The 17,876-nt window shown below is 34.6% G+C and overlaps 1 protein-coding gene across 2 annotated transcripts in view; it reads right to left on the reverse strand.

The window, feature by feature from the left end:
- Pli (E3 ubiquitin-protein ligase pellino) overlaps positions 1–17,876 on the reverse strand; it is a 48,178-nt gene that overhangs the window by 11,492 nt on the left and 18,810 nt on the right. For both annotated transcript variants that reach the window (XM_090112261.1, XM_090112260.1), the window contains exon 3: positions 13,436–13,667. In XM_090112261.1, coding sequence (XP_089968387.1) covers positions 13,436–13,667 — 232 coding nt within the window. The remainder of the gene's footprint in view (positions 1–13,435; positions 13,668–17,876) is intronic.

The following is a 17,876-nucleotide window of genomic DNA, read 5'->3' on the forward strand; positions in this document are numbered from 1 at the left end:
AGAATTGCATATGATCGCAATTTCAATAATAAATCAAACATATTTTAAAGATTACATTATACTCATTAAATCAATAAGTATGTTTCATGTACTTAGTGAATCCGGCATACTAGTAATTCACACAGTAGTGTAACTCATGCTTAGATATATTTATATTGACACTTGAAATACTACATTTGAAGATGTTGACAACCTTTTATGAAAAGGTAGTCAAGTATGCAGTAGTTAGTACAAAACACAATACATATAATATGTATAGGATATTGCTAGATCTGTGTAAACGCAGTTAATCACCGGCCGTCAATAGCGAGGTTTTTAACTCCTACTATTCAAATCATTCAAATGGAGATTTATTGCCGGCCGCATGCGGTTGAGTAACGGTTAACGTAGCTCCCGGTATGATTGTAAACACTGTCGTACAGATTTATAAGTTAATGTTGATGATTATTATGATATATATTATGTGTTAAAGGTAAAGTGTAAAGAATAGCAATTCTGAAAAATTTAAATAATAGATTCGAATGTTTTAACTTTTGAGTGTTTGCTATATTCGATGTGGGTATTTCATGCATTTTTTATCTAAAATATGATTTCATTAGAACGCGACGTACAGATTAAGGTAAAAGCTTTATTGAATTAAAAATAATTTGTTCATATCAATTATTAAGAAAAACCTAGACTAACTTACCTACCTAATTATAGCCTTGCAATTGTCAAATTGTTCTTTGAGACCAATTAAATAATATCCCTTCCAGCTATCCCATAAACATAAATCATGTAGAAATAGACTGAACTAAATGAAAGCATCACTCATAGTTAATCTCGCTAATCTCCAAAGCTCGTCGATGGCCGTGGGGTGCAAACCCACGTTGAATGGCTCAGTCCTGCATAATGCACTTGTGAAATTTTGTGCTATCGATCGTGTGACCTTTGGATGAATATGCCAGGGTGTTTAAATGCCTCGCGTTTGAAACGTGCCGTGGTTACGTAGGCATTTGTAATGTTTTGTTTTTTTTTCTATCATCTATTTACCTTTTTTATTCCCAGTATAATTAATCAAATATGCCAATATATTCTTTGGAAATGTCAGAGACATTCCTATTCTTATTCTTATTGTTAAGACATGCAGAAAGTTCTTTTTATGTACATGACATTTGCAAATCTTTGACAATTCCATTTTATACACCTTGCGGTAAAATCATAAATTTCATTGTGTAATCGTGTAGACTTAAATAAACTGAAGGGCTTACCCCAAAAGTTAACCATTTAATATCGCTATAAATTACATAAGCCATAACAAGGTACAAGGGCGAGCAAAAAAGACCAAAAAATAGCAGTACGAATCGACTGTTTCGTATTTTAATATGGAATCGTAAATTGCGAATAGAATCGCATATCAATAGAATGCGTGACTTCACTGAGTTCACTAGCAGACGGATGGTAATGGCACATTCACACAAAGACATCAGGTTACTAAGAAGGCTCTACACCTAATAGCTACCTCGTAATTTCGATTCAAATCTTACATCTATTTGTGGGCATATATAGGCAAATAGTTTCGAGCACCGACAATGACTTAGTAATAACTACCAGATAAATCTTTAAATAAACTCTACCTGCTCTAGACGAAACTAGTAGGAATATGATAGATTCAGATGAAATCACTTACGGATCAAAAAATGACGTAGAAAACCATCTTATTTTCTACGTTATCCATTTTGCCTTTTTCCATGCAAAATATATGCAACAATGTAAAGAATATAATTAATAACTTTTTAACCAGGAATATAAAAAAACTGTAACGTATTTAGGCTAAGCAAGCGTGAAGGGCGCGCTGATAAGCAAATCAAAGGCATGACCACACAAAAAGTCTCACCAATAAAAACTGGTTCCGCGAAAGAGTATTTTTTTAAACATTTTGTAACCGTCAACGATTACTTATGAAATCGTTATTATTCGGAGCTAAATAAGCATTTACAGATTGTTTTGCCAATTGAGAATCTATAAATGATATACCAGTATTATAATATCAAACTTGTTTTCGCGTGGCCCCCAAAATTGGATCACGAAGCGTGACCATTGTGACGACGCAAAGATTGGCGCGTTCAACATGCAAAGCCTACATAATTCTATTTAAAATCATCGAAGCCAGAAGGCAAAATTATATCGTAATTCTGTGCATCACATGAATTCCCTGAAATCCAAATTAATCATATCCCAATTCCCAACAGCTTTCGGCGGTGCAGAATTGACTAATGTAATAAGGAAAAAATTGTTTAAATTGTCCATCAATCATTTCAAGTTATAGGCATTTTTTACATGTAATAAAGCGAATCTAGCGAATATAGCGAATCATTAAAAACGGATATCCAAATATAAATAGAGATATTTATCACTAAAACCATAATGTACACGACGAAATTGTAGGTGAAAGACACAGAAAGAGAAGAAGGGAACATGAGTCTTACACCATAATCATATACTTACACATAGAAATAGCAATACTATAAAATAAAACTAATTTAAACTTTAGAACTAAAAGACGTAATTAAAGTAGCCAGAGCAAAGCTAATGCACAAATGTAACGCATGATAACCAAAACAATCAGCTGTGCTACATGCATGAAGATAAGGATATTAAATCGTGTTTTAAATCAGATTCTTTATAAATATTATATTATTCATAGCATATAACATTACATGCCACGAGTGTCTTGTATTCGAGGTTAAATTTATGAAAATAAAATCATTTTTAGAAGCCATCGTGGTAGTCATAAACTCATAACTATCAAAATATTGAACTCCATAAGTTATTTGATCAATTTTTTTTTCTATGTAATTTAGATCACATTATGCTCGCAACGAGCCTGAAGGTAAGATATTAAACATTCTATTCGATTTATTGATTAAATATCTTCATTCAACCGTTAACGTAAGTAGTTAGAGACATTCAAAGTACACAAAATGTATTTATAACCACATCACTAGTTATCTTTGCTAATCGCATCTTGTTAAATACGTATTCCTCTTAATGACAATTTTCAACGCAAATTATCTTAACGACAGGTCAAATTACAATAAATCTTGTGAAATAAACGTAAATACGATTAAGCTATCATCTACAATAAGATAATTGGAGAAAATAAATTTTCCATAGACTTACGAGACCGTTAAGTTTTCTTTACAAATTAACGGTCCACCTGATTTTTTGCAAATGTGCCGTTATGATAAATTGATGTTTTCTTAACTCGCAGAAATAATACCGCATTACGTTAATATTGTACTAAATGAAGCTTAAACACATTCATATTCTGCAGCGTATATTCAGAAGCTTATATTGTAATTTTATGTGATCAGAATGTAAAAGTAGGACGAATAAAATAATTTTAAAATACACAACAAAAAAAAAAATGTTTCCAACGACCAGTTAACATATTTTATAGTGTTACGTTGTCACTCTCGCCTATCAATAGAAAGCTTTTAACATAGATTGAATGGATAGAATTACAAGAATGGCGCCAGACATGTTTCTTTGACAAGTTCGGAGCCGACTAAAGGTGCAATATGAAAAAAACCTCAACAGATGTTACATGCTCTTGTGTATAGTTATCTGCTGTAAATTCTGAGAAACCAATGAGACACGCATTATTAACTTTTTCGATACCTTTCCCAAATGGCATTTTTCTGTTGCCAAATGAACCTCGTATTGAAATGGCCCGAGTATTTTTACAACTTTAGTCAGTTTTCTGTACGTAACAGTATTGCTCCTTTTGTTCAGAAAGAATAGAAATGTACTTAGTTGGCCTGACTATCGTTGTATGGGCAATGAGTAAAGAGGCCAGATTACGCTGGAAGTTCTTCGTATGGAAATTACAAAGGGTGTTAATTATAGTGTTTGTATTCACTTCCTAAATCGTTTCGTATTGTTGTGTACAAAGGCTATATCAATGTTTTAAATGCATTTGCAACCCAACATAATACTGAATCGTAAGGTAAATGATATGTTTAAAATATCAGGTTCGTTTAAGTTTTTTTGGATAGATCATTATAAAATAAAATATAAAATATAATTGATAAATATCTTGATTTTATTAAAATTAGTTATATTTACGCAAGACCCGGAAATAAAGCTAATCATTGAAATGTTAAAAGTTCATCAACAGCACGAATACTTTAGAAATTAAACATTTAATTGTGGGAGACTCGAAGAATTAATCATTGTAATGTAGGTGGATAGTAGGCGATGTACAGTTTGTAGTGATGTACGATGTGTTGCACAAATTGGCTGACATTTACTGATTTTGATGTTTTAATGAGTTTAACTAATAAAAAAAATTAATAAAAAAAACATTGACAAGAATAAAGGCGTCACAAAATTCACATGACACCTTCTAATGGTGATGAATGATGATAATAAAGAAGAAGAAAAAGTACTGATACACATCAAATGACAATCCCAATATTTCCGAGAAGGGCTTACCGCGATGGCATCTATTGAACACGGGTGGGTTTTATTGAATAACTTAACAAACACGACCGCTGACGGTTATTCGAAACCGAGAAGACAGGTCTCATAGAATAGTAGGTAGACGTGACACAAATATGAAGGTAGGGAAATGGAGGTGCCGTTGAAGCGCTTTGAATCGGCTGACCTGACAGGGGAACGTCAATATGCATCCGCTGCGAGAATGTAATAAATACAATGAAAAGCTGCGGGTAAATTGAAAAGGCTGACGTAATAGACGTAAAGCGAGTCGCATAAATGACGCCGAGAGGCAAATTGGGTCATCTTGCTCTACTTTATAACTTGAATTTTTAAGAATACTCGACGGTTGGTAGTTTCGTTTAATTAGACGGATTCTGGGCTAAATTTAGATGATATTTTTCATAAAATAATTTACACCTCGAACCACTAATGACGTTTCATTTTAACTATGTATAATATATCTCAGAAAAATATAAACAAACAAGTATGAACACAACTAATAAAGATTAAAATAAGTCGAGCATTTTATGCCTGACCTTTTTTCTAGTCCCAGCTTACCGTTTTTATAATTATACGATAAATTGTACAAAGCCGATTTATTTCTAATGCTAAATCGATTACCTGCAGTGAAAGTATTTAATGAAATCTTTATTTATCGTCACCGTTGTTGCCGTTCCTACTTTCACTAAGGCTGCAGATAAAACATAACAATAGACCACCTAGACTAGGCGATGTTTTGAGATAATTAAAACATCCGGAAGTCGTTTACGGGGAAAAGTTATTATCTGAAACGCATTTACGTTTTAATTGTTATGACAACTTACATAAAAATGTTTATGTACCTAGGGTTTTTCTACATCTCTTAATACTTTAGTTTTTATTCTTATGACGATACATGCCATATCTAATATCTTGATTATTTATAAGCGTTTCTATCAGAGCTTTAATGGCGAGAAAATAATAAATGTAAAAGAAAAAAAGTTTTAATTATGAATCGCTTAGCTATTTTTTGTATGTCACGCACCTTATAAGCTCTTTATTACAAAAAATCTCATCAAGTAGGACCCTTATGCATTCATCATTTGAGAAGAATGTGCCTCCAATCACGTCGGCACATGTTCCGACATTTCATCCGACTATAGACGATTCGCTATAGGGAAAACCCAATTCAAAATGCTTTATTTGAGGAAATTAAATAGAACAGACCTAAATAAATTTTCACAAAAAAGTACTACAATCACGGTAGGTAATGCTCGTGCTATTATCATATCATATCTGTGTTTGTAGGAAAATTCTAATGTAGTTGATTTATAAATTAAAAAGCTCTCTCTTTAAGTTTTTCTATAAACTCTTAAATAAGGGTCGATGAATATTAACGTTCAGCATGTTTGATATTTTGGAATGGTATCCGTCATACGCATGGAATATTAAGGGCTAAAAAAATCCGTCTTACGCTTTTTCGATCAGGCCACGTGTCCTGACGCGAGTTTAAGATTTTATACCCAACGCCGCTAAAGAAGTTCTTACTTCAATAAATCTTTTTTTATTCGTATACATGTAGTTAATTTTAATGCATGTTAAATTATAAAACATTAAACTGATGCGTTTACAGTGTGTAGTCGAATGTTGAGAATACATGTACCTAATCACTTTGCCTTGAAGTTTTATCCCAATTCTCGTCACCATTGTGTACTAAACAAAGACTGCATAATATTATGTTAGAGGTTGACAAATTACGTTTTACAAGGATCTTTTAATTAAAATGATACATAAGAACCATGGAAAATGGAATCGAATATAAACAGTGCTTATTTATTTAGTACTAGCGGTCCGCCCCGGCTTCGCCCGTGGTACATGTTTACGTTTTCTCTACATAAGAACCATCCTCGTACTTCAAGGAATATAATAAAAAAAGAATTATCGAAATCGGTTCAGCCGTTCTCGAGTTATGCGCTTACCAACACATTTTGCGATTCATTTTTATGTATAAGAAGATATGATAAAATAACGTGCACACTGTGTGAGCGGTGTGAGCCATGATTTCGTTACAATTTTATTTATTTCTTTAAGTTAAACCCTGTAGATAATTGAATGCTATTATCAGAGAGTAATTTCTATTTACCTTTGATAACTTTCACAACCAATAAAAGTGCGTTAATCCCCTTGAAACAACACCGCTGAAATACTGTTATTCTACATCCATAATTTAATATGATAATGCACTATGCGCGTTGCACATATTACGTTAGATACGTCTATATATACATATATATCGCGTGCGAAAAGCGGCATAAAATATTCATTGCACGTATGACCTCATTATATGGCAGTGTTTTAAGGAATCGTTTGAAATACGTTCGTGCTCAATAATGCGGCAAATACGTAAATCGTACGTTCTATAAACATGCCTTGGGGTTCAATTTTTATAAATCAGATTGCAATTATTAATTCCCGGTATTTTCTACCGAAAATACATTGGTTCAATAGGGTTTGATAGTCGTGGTTCTCAAAATTCAAGTTCGTCTTATCTTTAGTAAGCCTAAAGACCGCACCAAGTCAAAATTATTGTATTCAAATCATTACTTTTTTCTAGATTGAATATATTAAATTCCAGAAGCATCCAAATTATAAAACATATATCAAAAACTACTTCAGGATGCTAGCAATAATACTGAATCGTTTACACGACCACAATAACATTACCGAAGAATGTCCATCTACAGTCTACACTCAAATATATAATGTTACTTCCAGTGCGTCTAGCAGCTAGCTCTTGTGAGTTCCACACATATTACCTGTATAATTCTAAGCCTTGTCAGCATTACATATAAGCCGTTATTTACCCACCTGACAGGTTTCAAACCCTTGACATAAAGCTGTGGCTACATCAATCTTTGTATCAATTACAGATTACCTTTTGTTTTGTATGGAGTTAATAAATAAAAAGTCACGCCATTGAGTTAGTCATTAAGTAACGTTTGCTATTTGATGTAAATAATTAAGAATTATAAGACAAGACTACACATTTCTAAATATAGATGATCTAACCATGGCTAAATAAGAAAGCCATAGGAATTTCTCTACTAGATACCATGGAATATCGTGTTTGGACTCAAATGGATTTGTCTGCGGTATACAATATGCACATGTGTTAGTAAGTAAAGTGAAGGTTTTTCCATAAATACATATAAATCACACTTAAGTTTGGTGTCAACTGTCAGCTATCGAAACTGGCTTTTACGTCGTTATCGAGTTGATATGTATTGATTTAATTAATTGTAAAGCAATGTCTTTTATATCGCAAGAAAATAAATAACGTCACATTGTATACGAAATTAAAAACATAAACAGATACTTTTTATCATAGTTCATTTACCTGAATATCTAATGAGGAAAGCAATAAAGGTAGATTGACTGATTAGCCTTTGTTTGTAAGATTAAATATGAAATGAGTACGTTCGCTAATCGCGACTGTTATCACTTATCAGTCTGGATTCTGGAAGACACAAAATACGCAGTTGATTGAAATGTAAACTAATAATAATTCGCTTATCTGAAGAAGTCAAACCTTGCTGCGCTATTGACTATTGAGTAGTAAATTGAGTTAAGTCACAGAGAGGTCAACTGCATTTAGGGCTAGCGAACGTATATTTTAAAAGATATCAATTGTACATTTAAATATATATTTAAGGTAGTTTTACTTATTAGTAAATCCTTAACAAACAAAACATTTTTTCATCCAAGATTACAACAATGGACACTAAGATAAATTTAACATTGAAATAAGTATTTCTTTGTGAACATTTAAAAACATTTATAAAAGAAGTGTTAGGTAGGTGACAACCCTAAGTGCATTGGTATTATAACGAGAGAGTTATGACGGCCCGTATTATGAATCGCATGGCGCATTTGAAAGGTTTCATGCAGGGAATTAAAGAAATAAGTTATTAAATAATTGAAATACGCGACAGCAAATTCTTCTTATATAATAAGTAATAACGTACTGCAACTGTAAACAACACTTGAAGTTTCTATAAGAAATATGAAGTTACAATTCTTGTCCAATCTTAATATTGCTAGGGTTGAAGATACATACAGCTGTAACGATGTTTGTTTGAAGAACTAACTTGTCGCAACACCTCCCCTCATATTAGTTGATATAATTTCAATAGTTGGATTCGTCTAGACAGAATAATGTCGCATCATCCCCTGTAGGGATGAGGTCCGATGAACCGTCTCGCCCTTGTATTGGTAGTACAATATCATCGTAAATTAAAGAACAATATTGACTGCAATTAAATGTCCCTAATGAAATTTATTGCACCCTTCTCATTGTAGTTTGGGATTATTATTACACTATAGGAAAATAAAGCAGACATTTCAAGTCTATAAAAATATTGAAAACAATCGCTGCTGAATCAATCTTAAAAATGTCACTATGCCTATTCATCATCGTGTCCCACGTTAAACTAGATCAATTGTACCGTTGATAGCAAAAAAGAGAACAGTTAAATGGATTCTACAAATACGAATGAATATGTACACACAATGAATGAGCGTCATTTACTTACATCTAGGTGTGTGTATGTTTTGAAGACAAGTACAATAGTGAGAAGGTGGATTTCCGTGAGATAGCGGAACGGTGATATACCCTAACTGGTTTCATCAAGGACGCGACTGTGCAATTAATATGATATTATGGTGGAATTTGAATGTACTGTGTGAATCTTAAGGCAAAGTACTTACAGCGCGCAAATTCATTGTCTTCTATCCAATTGTATTGTTTGGACAAAGGATCTTGTAGACTTTTTATGTGTGTGTTAATAGCAGGGGTCATTTTATACATTTACGAAGGAATATTGCTATTCCTTAAAGTCGATAAAATCGAGCTAATACACGCGAATAATAAGCTAATTTAACGACTATATCTACATAAAACAAGTTTTACTGGAAAAAAGTATTCCTCCTCTACAATCGACTAATAGAACAAAACCACAAAACATACCAACTATAAACTAGTTCTATGAAATAACACGCAAGCTATTATCCAGGAATTTAACTTTTTATCTGCAAACTGTGTTTGCTGAATTGAAAACATCTAATAAGAAATAATACTGACATTGGCTTTCATAGATTCCTATCATGCGTCCTGCTGCCTGCACTTTCGCCCGTCTGGACGCTGGCCAGGGAACATGGAACTATATCGAATTATTTTTCCTATCCAGCGCGATGCTTTTATCCGATTACATTCCTTTGTAAACCGAACTTCGGGAAAAGTAATAATACATATCTCTCTTTGTTAATTAAATTTAGGAAACAGAAATTAAATTTGCCAAAGTTCAACAAATTGTCATGGATGTGTATTTTCGGCCTAAATCTGGTTCCTAAATCATCAAGGTACATTAAGGTTACGGAAAGTTGACATTTAGGTAATAAATAATAGTCTTTCTTTTGTTTTGACTTCTAATGATTACGTATTCAAAACAAAAGAAGATAAACACAAAATATAAATTATCGTTAGAATAATTTTACTTGGACCGTTGAAAATTTTGTTCAACATTCAGGAATACAAAGACATTATATAACTGATATAAATCTTTTGTTTTCATATAATTCTAATAGCTTGTCTTGATTGATGGTTTAACGATCGTCGGAACCGTTACTATTGGTTTTTTAGCACATAATAAAAGAGCAGTAATATTCTTTTACTATCAATACATATATTGTTAGCCTAGAATTCAGCGGCTGATTATTATTATTCAGAATTCCAATAGCGAATTCTTTTTGGGTAATAATTTTTTATGAAGTGTATTTTTTATTACTTAGAATTTATGAGTTTTAGCGAAGAAGTTGGTAATTCATGTTATGTGAAGCAAACCCAGCATGAAAGAAGGGTTGGATAACTTTAGGCAGTAGTGCAAATTTTGTCAAAATTGATTCATAGAAATGCATTAACCTGACCTTCAGGTTAATGACAGCATTCAGAAGTTCAAATGGATTGTTTTAAAAAATCACATGTAGGTACCGCATTCCACCCACAATGCATAGTTAGTATTATAAATTGTAATGTATTAGAATCTAATGTTATAAGTATAGGTATCGATTAACGCGATGTTGCGGGTCCGTCGGCCCGGCGACGTCCTTGGCCCGACCACGCCGTCTCGCTATCCCTCCCCTCTGACGTCACACCCCACCCCTGTTGACATGCGAATCGGATCGTCCGTGACGTCACAAGTCTCATCCATTTACCAATAACGACTTGCGACGCGACGGCTTCGCGGAGCGAGATACAAGTGCGATTGCTTTGGAATATTCTCTAATAAAAAAATGTTTTGATTCAGATTCTGCTTCTATTCCATTTGCTTATTCAATTTAACGTCTTCATATATCTGACAATTTTCAAGTAAACAAAGAGGTTCTACAAAGTTTCAAAGAAAGTTCTATCACCGACCGTTCCACACATCTTTCCAACCTTCTTGAAGCAAAGTCAATGTCAACTTTATCTTCGGTTTATTGATATCCAATATCCATATTATTTTTTATACCTTGCGCAAACATGCGAAGCAATAAACATCAACTATATTATAATTATACGATCCGGTGACATAGAGATCAAATGCCTAACCACCCTTAAAAAAATATACTACCGCCTGCATCACGCACTGCTTATTTCGAAAAAATTTAACCAAACATTGGTGCCGGTAAGTTATAAGATCAGCATAAACATTTTGATTGGGGTCGGTTTCAACCAATTTTGTAATAAATATCATGCATGATCATCGTTAAATGTTCACTCAATCGAACAAAAATTTTACAAATTATAAGAATTGATAAGGAATTTGTCATAAACTAGTTTCAGGTTAGTGGGTCATGAATTCATGATTTAAATAGTCGACCGTCCGGGGGCGGGGCAGTACCATTCATCATGGCCCATGTAAATGTCGGTTCATTCAAGTTGAACAATACGAAAAAAAATTGGCAAATTATACTACGCACATACTTTTGGTAGGTATGTCCGCAGAAATAGTTTGCTAAGCAAACAGGTTATTCTGGTGTTTATATTGATACTACGCCGTGGGAATTCTCAAATCGGTTATGGCTTATCGTGTCGCGAAAGAACGATAAAAATACGCAAGACAACAAGATATGGAAGACCGATAGCTGGAAAGTCTAAATAGCACAGGTGTGTTTACGTTTGCGTAACAGCGCAGCTTATATTTAATCTAGATAATGGAAATGGTACCAGACAAAGGACTTTGTTCTCTCGGAGAACAACTGAGCCATCTTAACGTCAGTTTTACGCGCTCGAAACAATCGAGCCTACAGGTTTGAATAATGGGACTTGGAACGTTATTAAGTTTCGTTGGTGCGGTTTGCAAACGTTAGCGACAACAATGAAATGGCGTCGAATGAACAGGATGTGGAGCGGTGCGTCGACCGCGGCGGCAACGAACTTCGACGCCCCATAGGAATCGCATGCAATTGACTGAGCCAAGCTGCAAAGTGACCAAGTTATCGCTATCTCGGACAGTTACGCGTCGACGAGCGCGCGTCTAATTAGTTTCAAAGAGAGTAATTTAGTTGTCGAATGGGCGCCGACTGCATCCTTATCAAGCACACGCGTGTTTACTCATTGAGATGTTACGATAGGTTCGTTGTCACTTGAAGGCCGACGCATCGCGCCAGTAAGGACCAACGCATTGTTCTCACTCCAGGGGGCACTAACCCACATGCGCGATTAGATATGCATGCTGGGATACCGCGTAAACACATGTAACGTAAACCGACAAAACACTTTTTGTATATTTTCATAGCTAATACTGATACTATTAAAACAAAACAAATTATTTTCACATCTGCTCCGAGAATAATAATTGTTATATAACAACACGTGTTTCCTGGCAAACCACCAAAACAAAAATCTTAGGCTATTTAAAGATCGTATAACAATTAAAGCTTCGAACGTACAAAAATAAATGGAAGAAGAAAGGGTATCTCTATGTGAAGTCATAGGAATTTGCTATTATATCGTAACATGGCTGTCTCCCCAGTTAAAAGCTAACAACTGGGGTGTCTATTGTTTGCGATCACGTGGCATATTGTTCAAGCGCCTTGTGGAATAAACACGGGGCGTCTGGTGGATGATAAGCGACTCGAATGCGTGGGTGGGACTACCTCTAGGGATCGTTGACATTATTTCGAAATACGACATGCATTGTCTGCTCTGTAACATCTCGAATTGTAAATTGTTACACAATGTGAACAGTTTAAGATGTGAAATTGAAACAATGCTATGATCAAACAAACGTTAAGATCATTATTTCCTTACTTTTCTAAGAAGTTACGCGCGAAGAAAGAAAATATACTGTCTTCTAATGATCCATGTTTAGACGATTCACACAGATTAAGAACTGATCACAAAAAGTAACAACTGCGCAGATGTTATATAAGTTACGTTTTTCTGCTAAGATTTACTTATCTCGTTTAAGTAATCTTCATTGTTTTTATAAAACAACTCAAGTAACTGCCAACGATAGACCATTACACTGCAAAGAACTTCCCAATATTTTAAGTTTTTAAGACATTCATGTTAAATGGTTACCATTAAGCAGGAAACAATTAGAGCGTATACGCACTATGCGGGTAGCCGTCCGGCTGACCGCAAGCACAATTATGTACGTAATATTCATTTCTATGCGCACTGCGATGCGGCTACCGCAGACCGCACAGTGCGCATAGAAATGAATATTACGTACATAATTGTGCTTGCGGTCAGCCGGACGGCTACCCGCAATGCGGCTACCCGCATAGTGCGTATACGCTCTTACACTAACACAACGTCTAAACTACATTATCGAAGTACACCCTATATCCCTTCCTCGATACTTATTTGCAGTACACAACCCTCCACAAATTTACCAACATTACACTTAAATACAACAGCACTAACCTGAAACATATCCGTATCTGGGTCCTCCGTGTATTCCACAATGACCGCATGGCTCCTGCTCAACGTGTACGATATCGAGTGCTGGCTAGCGTCGAGTATCGCCTTGCTGCTGTGCGGCGTCTTCACCACATAGTGCTTCGAGCGGCGCACGCCGTTCGCTTGCGGCCGCCTGTACAGCACGAATTTGCTGCGGCGCCTGCCCCTCTCGCCGGCGGGAAGGAATCCATTGTAACTGGAGATATGAAAATTTATTTATGGAAACTAAATGCTTAGTGTAATGGGGCTTTTTATGTACGTTTTCGTTATAGCACACATGAATACGGCTTTATCAAACAAATTTGTATAGGTACCCAATATGCAGTAAGGTAAAAATTATTCTTAAGTAAATCATCTTTAAAAAAATCTTCATATATGGCACAAGCATATAAGGAAAAACAATCAAACACATTAAACAAAATTACTTTGTACATATTTATCTAATTTCCTTATAGTTTTACAGTATTTTATTACTCTTTTGACCTACTTTTTGTATGAGATACTTAGTGCCTGTTTCTCAACGTCAAAGTAAAAGTTACTCAACAGATAAACGTCATTTGAATTTCATTCAAAGGGAAAGATAGACGCGAACTTACAAATAAGAAATGAAGCAATATCGTCAGTCTGCAATTGTAAATACGAGATAATTTAAGTAAATGTACATAGAGGAATACCAATTCTCAAACTCAACATAAAATTTAAATTAACTGTAAATAATATATAAAAGCACTTTATGACTATAACTAGGGACAGATACATAACACATATAAATGAATTGTAAGATTATCCCACTTTATCTCGTATTACCAAAACTTCAACGTATTCATTGCGTTATGCAATAGGATCATCGGCTTATCCACTTCCTATCAAAGCAAGACCGCTATATTTAATTAGTATTTCATAATCAGCCTTCAGTTCTTTACCTTTTTATTATTTTAAATAGCCGTGCCTCGCGGTTTAACCCACATTGATCCGCTCCTATTCGTCTTAGCGTGATGATATATAACCTAAAGCCTTCCTCGATAAATGGGCTATCTAACACCGAAAGAACTTTTCAAATCGGACCGTTCCTGAGATTTGCGCATTCAAACAAACAAACTCTTCAGCTTTATAATATCATAGTATAGATTAACTTATAATATCATTGGAGCCATTAGCCCGTACGATGACGGCTTGCACCGCATCGCACAAAAGCTTTTAATGCGCTCCATTTGCTTAATTGAAATAGCCCATGCTATTAATATCGCCTTCAAAGCAGACGGCAAAGCAAAGTATAGTGAAAATAGAAAACGCGTATAATGGGCGCATTTTTTTTCGTCACGATGTATCAAATTAAAATTTTTCCGTGTAAACATAGACTTGGGGTATTTTTATGTAAAAGTTTTGCTAGTTAGCTCTTTGTAAAGTATTGAATAGATGGGATTTTTATTGAAATTAAATAAGTATACAGTTTGTAAAAGTTACTGATAGCAAATTATTCTTATGATAGAATGTATTTTCGTCCTGTGACTGACAATATTATTGCAGCAGGAGTTGCCAATAGAGTAGACATGCCATTATTAAAAAGCATTTGTCTGTATGAGTGTATTTAATTTCATTTTAAAAGTTTTTTGTCTTAGTCAAAGGATTAGGTATACAACCGCATTCTCGATTCTTTGAATATGAATTGTGTCATGCTAGACTTCAAGAATACAATCCATAGGTATGTATACTGGCTAGTTTTGATGTATGCTCTTGCTCTATAAACTATAGTCTACAACTCCTTTTTATATTTAAAATATCATAATAAGAACAAATCGTAAACTACAGCTACAGCTACGCTACAGTTTAAACAAGCACCAGTTGCTACTTGCGGTAGTATATCACTACCGTACTGCAAACTAGGACAATATAAACATTCCCATCACGACTCCACAACCGTTATAATATAAACGGCGTTGATGGACCATAAAACATTTTATAATAATATTACAATATAACTTATTCTCCGGAAGTTTCGTGCACCGGCTTGTGCCTGCAGGAGTGATGTCATTCGCCGCGAGTTTGTGTTAAATTGTTATAACAGAGACATCATCCATACAGCTACAGAGCGATGAGCGACGACGATTGACGACTAACATGAATGTTGTGGGATCCCAGAGCAACAGATGGGAAGACTAAAACCTCTTATACGTCTGTCTTCTATTTGTCATGTTTGGTCGGATTATCCTTACATCTACGATCCTTGCCTAACGCAACGACATTGCGTGCTATATGCATATTTATCGAACTAGTTGAATTGGTGGACGTACAGAATATTCCCACACTTAAATTTCGTAATTGTGTATTCTTAGCATATGCGAGACGTGCGCTACTTGTTCCAAAGTTCCGACGTTTCCTTTTCCGCTTCCCATCAATCGCACCAAAATAATGAAACTTTTGTATACTTTACAGTTCGATAATATCGCTTCCCGCTCCGTTCGCCACACGGTGTGGGCCGAAACGAGGGCAAAGACAATGACTGCTTCATATTATTCACACTGTTTTTATTTCGCATGCACAGTACGAAGAAGCATTACTGTAACAAGATAGCAAGAAATTGGACAATGTCGAGCTGGATGCGGTTCATGGGAAGCCGAGCAAGTGCGGCCTTTGTATGTTATTGTGTAAGCCGTCGTAACTCCTGACATAATGCGTATAGACAACCTTTACAGCTGCACTCGCAAGAGTTCCGATTAAGAATAGATATTTAAAGTCTGGTAAGCGACGAGGACGTTGCTACTTGCATTTGTTTGGATGTTTACGAATAGCGACGTTAAAATGTTGCTTTATTTAAGTGCGGTACAACATAATAATAATTTTTAAATTCTATGAATGTGCTTCAGAGTGTTCTCTTGAAATTGAAATATAAATAGACAGCAATGAACTTAGTTACACAAAGTAACAACTACACTTTAACAAATATTTTTAACTTAAAGGAGATAAAATTAAATTTCGATAATTTAAAAATATTTGAGAATTTTAAGAACGTGTCTGTGATGCAGTCTGGACAGATGGCACCGAAAAATTGATGCGTAGGCAGTTCAAGACGAGACTTTAATTCCTTGCACCGTACGTGTACCTACGCTACGTCATAAATTGTGGCATGTGTTGAGCTCGTAAAGTTGACGGGTTTTATTGGTCACACCGTCACATGTTCATAACTCATAGTTGCCCTTTTATGAAATACTTTCTTGCCTATTGTTTGTAATGTTTAATAAATTAACTGTTTTAGATAGGTATCTATAAAAATATTACTGGAAAAAAATCAGTCAAAAAATATTCCGACAGTTTTGAAAAACTAGTATAAACGACAGTTTAGAAAAACTAGTATAAAGATAATTGCTATAAAATTATTCAAAATTCATACTATAATTTCAAAAAAACAAGTAGGTACTAACTGTTCAGTACGCTACGCTAAAATTCTACCAAAAATTATGCGAACCTTATTAAAAATTCCGTTTAAGTATATTGTTTCATGTAAACTCGGTTCGTTAAAAGCGAGCAGCAGACCAGGTCTTCGCAGCGAGACCGCGCAATTACTCAACTTTTACAACAAAACAAGTTAAATATAGAAGTTTGTTGTTTAATTGAATTAGTGCGGCTAGGATTACGTAACGCCACCACCACGCCGCGAGCTGGGGCTGAGTATCGATGACGAGACATTGAACATATATCTATAGGTACGACGAACCCGCGGACAAAATCAAGTAATTCTATAGCTCATGTTATTCTGACATCCAGCAGTCAATTCGTAAAAGACAAACATACATACACCCTCCAAACTTTCGTATTTATAATCGAAAGTAGGACAAGTTGCTTACGTTGACAAGGGATAAAAAAGAAATAAAATACAGCCTATGGAACACAGAAAAAATGTAGCTTTCTGCTTGTGGATTTTTGGAATGGGTACCCGGTAGTATTAGTGTGAAAACATTAAAACATACAAACAAAAACACAAATGATTCCTCTTAATAATATTAGCTTAGACATACAAAAATTTAAATACTTAACCAATCTTATATATAAAAATGAATCGCAAAATGTGTTGGTAAGCGCATAACTCGAGAACGGCTGAACCGATTTCGATAATTCTTTTTTTATTATATTCCTTGAAGTACGAGGATGGTTTTTATGTAGATAAAACGTAAATATTGTGTACCACGGGCGAAGCCGGGGCGGACCGCTAGTACAAAATATAAAGGGAGGTTAAAGATTGACACGGTAGACGTGAAAGTAACTTGAAATGGTAATTAGCGATAATGAAGTGTTGTGTTTTGGTTTGTATAAAATTTCACCTGGCAATGCGGAACAGGTTTATACATATCATATTTTAACTGATACATATCTCTGAGATCATTTATAAGATAGCAATTTTTTCCAAAAA

The sequence above is a fragment of the Colias eurytheme genome, chromosome 18 (assembly GCF_061535395.1).
Source record: "Colias eurytheme isolate Ceu_HAF_F1 chromosome 18, ilColEury1 Martin Lab GWU primary, whole genome shotgun sequence".
NCBI lineage: Eukaryota > Metazoa > Arthropoda > Insecta > Lepidoptera > Pieridae > Colias > Colias eurytheme.